At 35.1% G+C, this 7,765-nt stretch overlaps 1 protein-coding gene across 1 annotated transcript in view; it reads left to right on the top strand.

Moving 5' to 3' along the window:
* Tmem236 (transmembrane protein 236) overlaps positions 1-6,343 on the top strand; it is a 50,000-nt gene extending 43,657 nt beyond the window's left edge. The window contains exon 4 of the mRNA XM_015483280.2: positions 3,569-6,343. Within this exon, the coding sequence (XP_015338766.1) occupies positions 3,569-4,152 (584 nt within the window). The 3' untranslated portion in view covers positions 4,153-6,343. The remainder of the gene's footprint in view (positions 1-3,568) is intronic.
* Positions 6,344-7,765: the final 1,422 nt, after the last annotated feature.

Here is a 7,765-nt window from a genome sequence, read left to right as displayed (position 1 = left end):
GGAAGAAGGTGGTACATGGCAGGGGTGGGGGGGGGCAGGAGGGTGAGTCTTGAGCATCCATAGATTTTGGTTCCCATGGGTGTTTAGGAACCAGAACTGAGGGATGACTCTATTTTCCTTTCAAAGACCTGTCACCATTTATTATTTTGTATTTATTGGTATGAGCAAAGGAGACTCATAGGCATGAGGAGCAGACTGTCTCCATACTATTTGCCATCTCTTTGGCTGATGTCCAATTTAGGCTCCATGCAGCACTTGAACACCCAGGCAACTGGCAGTCCAACTAGCACATTGCAATATCAGCTTCAGTCCTGATTTGTGACTCCTCTTTCTTTTCTTCCCTCTTGATTGAGGTAACTCATGTGTTCCTGTTGTCTTTGTAGGAGGAATACATAGTCACATAGAAAATGCCTCACTACCGGTTTGTCAGGTTGTGTTGTATTCATTCCTCCTAAACTATCATAGACTTTTAGGGAACAAGTTAGAAGTAGAACTAAAGCAATAGAAATAGTAGTAAAGTCAAATAGATAGGAGTGAGCTACTTCCACATTTGTCTGCTTACCAGATAACACTGTCTCAATTATTTAGTTTGCAGTGAAGCTAAAAAGTAATTTCAGCAACTGACGTTAGATATGGAGAGCTATGCAGAGTAGCTACTATATTTACTTGTTACAGTCACTGTGATCTCTTAGTATATGAGTGGATTGCTCTCTTCATGCCTATATCTTTTAGGGATGCATACACACACACACACACACACTAACTAAAATAGAACAAGTAACAAACTAACAACAGGAAAAAGAATCTCAGCTCTAAGTGGAAGTTTATAAAGTATTAATTTGAAGAGGAACCTAATCACAGAGCCAAAGGGAATAATATTGAGTATACAAATGTTTACATAATATTGTGTATACAAATGCTTAGAGATATGTTTGCTGATCCAAACCAGTGACAAAAAGATTTCTTGGCTTTTTAACTCACCTTTGCCCTGCTGGGAAGGCAACAGAAATTTCCAGTTAATAGTTCCTGGACTTTTTTGCTGGGAAAAACAAAAAAACAAAACCTGACAGAGTCCCTGTACCTCAAAATCTGAACTAATCCATATTAAATTGAAAAGAGGACAAAATACACATGGATTAGAGTCTAATATCTCATCAAAAATGAACTCCAGCGTGGAACTCATTGTTCATACGCATAGCTCTTACTCTCAGCTGTTATTAATCTCACTGACTGTTTAGAAAATGTTAATGTTTCACTTCTTAAATGGTCAGCCACTTCCTGGCCTTGAAACAATGCTGAATTTGCAATCATCTTTCAAAAGTCCAAATCATACACTATGGCTCTTCATGTTCACAAAGGGATTTAGATTTTCATTCAAAGAACTTTTTCTACTAAGGAAGGTGAAGGAGAGTTCTCTACAGCATGACGTATGCCAAGAAATTTATGTATTTTTAAATTGCTGCATTATACATAGTAGTGGGATTCACTGACATATTTATGCAGGGTGTCACACCCAGTACCTCCACTTTCACTCCCCTGAACCTCTTCGGCTATTCTACTGTTTTCTATTAAGAACCATTCTTTCTCTATTGATTTTTTAAAAAAATTAAATGAGAAGGGCAAGTGACCTTCTAAGTTTAAAAAGAGATAATTTCGTGAATAAATAATAATAATATGTATTATTTTACCTCTGACTTGAGTATTGTTTGTTAAGATGATACCCACTGAAGCCACTGTGACTTCTGAGGTTTGTAAAGAGGTTTCAAAGAATCATGGGTCCTACTATTTACTTATGAATAATTCACACCAGAACTAATGTTTCATTAAGAATTTAGATAATCTTTTTAGTTAATAAAAATACTCAATTCAATCTTAAAATTTAAAAATAGTTAGTTTTATGACAACAAATTTTATTGTGTCCTTTAACAAAACACTCCTGTCATCACCAAGCATTTTATTACTCCTTAATCATAATTTATTTTAAAATGTTCTTTTTTTCAGCTCAGTGCTGTTCAAAACAAATTTTTATTGATTTTGTCTCTTTGACCTTTAGAGCTATTCAATCTAATGACTCCCTTTAAATTCGGTCTTATCAGGTAACTTGGCAGCTGAGTATGTTCACTGCGTAAACTTTATCAAGGCCTGGCGAATTCCTAGCAACAAAAATAATGCTTAAGGAGATAAGTGTTTGAAAAAGAATGTGCTATACCTTTCATGTATGAAATCAGTGCCATTGGGCTGGAGATGTAGTTCAGTGGTAGAGCACTTGCCTAGCATGCATACAACCCTGAGTTTAGTCCCCAGCATCAAAGACAGCAGCAAAAATGGACAGTGCCATCAACATCTGGTGTGGGTCTTGAGATTTGAGGGTCCCTTCATAATCTCCAACCTCCACACTTTACTCTGATTCTCTAGTGATTATACAGATTCCCTCTTACTGTTAAACTCCCCACCTACAGAATGGGGGTGAAGTGACTCTCGTCAGTCAGTCTGTTTATCTTACAAAATGGTAAAGTTGGACTGGTGAACTTTTAATTTTATTTTTTGATACTCATATATTTTGTAATGCTTTTAGACTGGTAATAGCAGCTTTAAGGTTAAGAGTTGTCAATTAGAGTCAAAGAAATCTGGGTGTGGATTCCAATTCTGTGCATACTAACTGTGTATGGATTTAACCTCCTGGGCCTCAGTTTCCAATTTGTAAAATGAGATACTCTTATTTTGTCCCGAGGACTAAATAGTGCATAAAAGCATTTAACTCAGTAAAAATAATGGCTGTTACAATAAAATGGTAAAAATGACTTAGACTGAGGAGAGGCGTTGGAGAAAATAATGCTAAGTTAGCCGACCCCCAAAAAACAAATGCCAAATGTTTTCTCTGATATATGGTGACTGACACATAATGGGGAGGGGAGGGGGAGCATGGGAGGAATAGAGGAACTCTAGATAGGGCAGAGGGGTGGGAGGGGGAAGGGAGGGGGCAGGGGGTTAGCAATGATGGTGGAATGTGATGTGATGGACATCATTATCCAAAGTACATGTTTGAAGACACAAATAGGTGTGAATATATTTTATATACAGAGATACGAAAAATTGTGCTCTAATTGTATAATAAGAATTGTAATGCATTCTGCTGTTGTGTATTTAAAAAATAAAATCAATTCAAAAAAGTACTTAGGATTCATAACCAGAAAGACACTTAGACACTAAGAACCTTCTCAACCTCTGTATTTTTTTCAGCATGCAGCACATTTTTATATTCTGTGTGAAAAAAATAGGCTTCAAATAAGGAAACCACTAACAATTTTCTTTTAACTTGAATTTTTAGATTATCGTTGTTGTTGTTGTTGGTACCAGGGATTGAACTCAGGGGTTCTTTACCACTCTTATTTCAAGACAAGGTCTTACTAAATTGCTGAGATGGCCATGAACTTGTGATCCTCCTGCCTCAGGCTCATTTGGATCATATACACGCACCACCATGCTGGGCAAATTTGGGATTTTTAAATTTTAATACAGTTTATATTAAAATTTTAAATTAAAATGTAAATAAATCCATTGATTGCAGGCAATGAAGATGGGCACATCCACACAACCTCTTTGCAACAAATAAAAACTGTGACGGAGCAAGTGAGACAAAATGAAGTCAGCCCTGCGTCTCCCCAGAGAGCCAACCCCACCCAAGTGTCGCGGCCACTAGGAGCAGTGACTCAAAGGCATGTTCCCGTCTTAGTGGGACCCCAGGAGCCCTCCTTTGACTCTGGAATCCTGAGAACAATGTCCCGCAGAGATGTCCGGGCAGAGGTATTCCTGTGGAGCTTTCTGCTGTGGTCAGACACCGTGGAAATGTTACGTATCGCTGGTCACTCGGCTGTGTACAAGTCGAGCTGGCTGTACCCAGTCTACATATTCAGTTTCATTTCTCTTCTTCGAATAATATTCACTCCCAAGAACCCTCTTCTGAATTCCTTGGGCATCCTACTACAGGATTTACCCTTTGTTTTTGTGAGACTTAGTTTAATTATTGTCCTGGGGACTATTACACCCATACTGGGACTTTGTAAAAATATACTAGTGACTCTCTCTTATGTTTACTTCAATTACTTAACCAAACTCAGGGTTTTCTCTACCTTTGAAGCATCTCCATTTTAAAAAGAAAGGAAAAACCCCGAGACTTCATTGAGCATATGTGCACATTTGTAATAATTTTTTTTCTGTTTGTACTATACAAAGACATGAAGGATAGATTGTAGAGAAAAAGCATTTTTAATAACTATAGCATATCAATTTTATATATAAAAATGGTGCTAAATTTAAGCAGTTATATTCATATAAGTGAGCTACAATGGATCACAAGAAAATGTTAGTAATTAAGTTTTTTCTTAAAGCACTCTTTAATAAAGATTTTTTAAAAATGGAAATGTTTACCCTGTAATGTAGCTCAAGAATGAGGTATATCTTTTACATTAAGAAGTTGCATGAGGGCTGGGGTTATACCTCAGTGGTAGAGCACTTGCCTTGGATGTGTGAGGCGTTGGACCCTCAACACCATATAAAAATAAATAATAAAATAAAGATATTGTGTCCATCTATAACTAAAAAATATTAAAAAGTTACGTTAATTTATTAAAATTAGATTTTAAGAAATATACCTGAAGTTATTGAATACTTTTAGATTCAACTTTCTTTAAATCTGAGAATTGAAGCTGTAGGGATTCCTTCGAACATAGAATTATACACACACACGACTATTTTTTCTTTATTGCAGTGCTGAGGATCAATCCCAGCTCCTCATGCATGTTAGCCAAGTATTTGGTCACTAAGCAACTATATCTCTCAACCCTGAAATTACAGTTTTCCTCTGCTGCAAGTGACTTTTATACATAATTGATTGATTTCATGAAAAGCAATTTACTTTAACAGATATTTGACACAGTTTAAGTTATTTTGCTAGTGGTGTAGTACTAACGTGAGTGTTGTTTAATATAATGAAGTCAACATACTTCAACAATCTGTGGTACTATGTCATGAATATCTTGAAACCTTAAAATAATTATGTACATAATCACATAATTTGCTTTCACAGTGTTGGGACACTCTGATATCCGCAGCTGGGGCTCACCATTTGATAAGGGAATCTTGTGAGCAACTTGTGTCTCCAGAACAATGATTTTCTAACCAGTTTCTTCAGTGACATGGTAACAGGTAGTGTGAGAATAGCTAAGTGATCTTGTGCGCCTTACTTTCCATCAAATGACCCCCAGGCTCACTTTGCCAGGTTTTATGGTTTTTCTCACACTGTAAGAGAAGGTCTACTGTCAAAAGCTTGACTGCTAGCATTATGATTTGCAATGGTTTTTTGACCACTGTGGGATGCATGTAAAATTTGAACTAATACTACTTCCACTTTAATAGGATTGAGTCAATGAAAGAATAAGTAATTCCCTTAGCATATTGTCTGAAAACAATAATAACTTGATAAATCTTGCGTATTTAAGGGCACTGTCCCCAAGAAGCAAGCAACTAGATGCATTGTTTTAATTTTCCTCTTTGCTTTTCTGCATCCCTGCATATCCCCCGGGAATGATAATTTAAGCTTTGCATTTGTGAAAAATAATATGTAAAACCTTAAGGCTACCTAAGGCTATAACTTCAAGTATTGTTAAGTTCAAAAACGAGCAATTTGCTGACTCTTCAAAGTGAATATAGGCATTCTTTCATTAGATGCGTGAATATCCCTCCTATGAGTTCTCATATAAACCAAATTGTAGCATGTTTTCTAAGTCTTTAATTATGTGTTTTTTACCTTGAGTTCCTCCTTGATCTGTAATGTTTTAAAGAAAGACCTCAGAGCATGCTGCTTAACAATGGACATCTTTATCTGTCAATTTTACGAGTATTTATAATACTCATAACCTAAAAAATACATAATACACATAAAATTTCTTCCAAATTCTTCCATGGCAATATTTTTTATTAAGAAAATTCTATATAACTAAGTGATTGATTGATAATATTCCTAAATATGAAATATTTTACAGAAGTGTGTATTAATCTTTGTATTGAAATTATAAATTCAAAAGTATTATTTGAGTTTAGAATGCATTTTGTATGTAGTGTATGAATATGAATGTGCCTGATATTTGGGAAGTGGCAACACTTTGAATAAATAATGAAGGCAAGTACGAAAGATTATGTGCAGGAGGAAAAGAATTGTGAATCTAACTGACTTCAAGTCTATGGTATTTAAGTAAACATTACAATAAATTATGCTAATGAAACACTTGTAATTCTACATTGTGTGATTAAAAGTTATGTTATTAAAATTGTATTGTGATTCTCATAGCTTCTATGGTTATTGGTATTAAGGCCCATATACATTTTGAACATGATAAAAAGTTTACTTTTCTGCTATTTAAAAACATTTCTGGAAAAACGTAGCCAGATCTATAGTATGACATTTCATCCCAAGTAATATTTGAAGCCCAACTGATAATTATGTCCTCATTAAACATTCATATAAAGTTAATTGTTGAAAGATACACTTGCATTTTTTTCTATGATCAGATATATCGTATGATGTAATGATTTTTATAAACATTCTTTAATAGATTTTTTAGTGTCTTTTTCTAAAAGCTTGTGTTGGAAATTACAATGTGTGAATGTTAGTCTTTTTTTTTTTTAACATATACAGGCCCCTTTTCACTGAGTGACAATTGCAATAGGTCATAGAAAAGGAAAGGGAAATGAGACAGTTTGTCGAATGTGCATTTTATGTTGGGCATTGGGCAGTTTGCTTAACAATTATTATCCTGTGTAGTAAATCTTGGAGCAGGACTTGACTCAGTGAATGTCATTGTAGGCATTGAAATATGCATTGAGTTAAAATTTTAAAAATGGCAATATATCACTTAGAAACTATACTGCCTGAAAATAAGTACTTTTGCCATAAATAACAAAAAGAAAATGCTTGTAATATCCATTGCTGGAGCCATTTTATTTTATGAAATGTTTTTTTATTTGCTAATTAAATTTGTATGGTTAAGCAAATTTTTTGTTGTAAGTTTGTTTCCTTATGAAAGGATGACCTTTACTTAATCTTTAGCTACCTGGCTGCCTGTCTCTCATTTACCCTCTGGGCTTTTTAGTCCAAATGTGCAGTCCAGAGGTGATAGAGACACATATATCTGTGTACAGAGAGAGACAAAGAGAAACATTAAGAACTAAATCAATCTGTTAGAAGTGTTTCAAGACATTAATTCACAAACTCAAAACCATACTTCTTGATATGGTTTGGATGTGAGGTGTCCCCCAAAATCTCATGTACGAGACAATGCAAGAAGGTTTGAGAGGAGAAATGATTGGGCAATGAGAGCCTTAACCCAATCAGTGAATTAATCCCCAGATGGGATTAACCCAGTGGTAACTGAAGTTGGGTAGGATATGGTTGGAGGAGGTGGATCACTGGGGTCATGCCTGTGTGTATACATTTTGTATCTGGCAAGTGGAGTCTCTTTCCACTTTCTGATTATTATATGAGCCACTTATCTCTGCCACACTGTTTTGCCATAATGCCACTCTTTTGATGCCTTACCTCAAGCCCCAAGGAATGGAGCTTGTTGTCCTTAGACTGAGACCTCTGTCTATGGACTGAGCCCCCAAATAAACTTTTCCTTATCTACAATTGTTATTTATTTATTTAATTATTTAGAGAGAGAGAATTTATATATATATATATATATATATATATATATATATATATATT

This window comes from Marmota marmota, unplaced genomic scaffold (assembly GCF_001458135.2).
Source record: "Marmota marmota marmota unplaced genomic scaffold, marMar, whole genome shotgun sequence".
NCBI lineage: Eukaryota > Metazoa > Chordata > Mammalia > Rodentia > Sciuridae > Marmota > Marmota marmota.
This window is presented reverse-complemented; position numbering and strand designations above follow the sequence as displayed.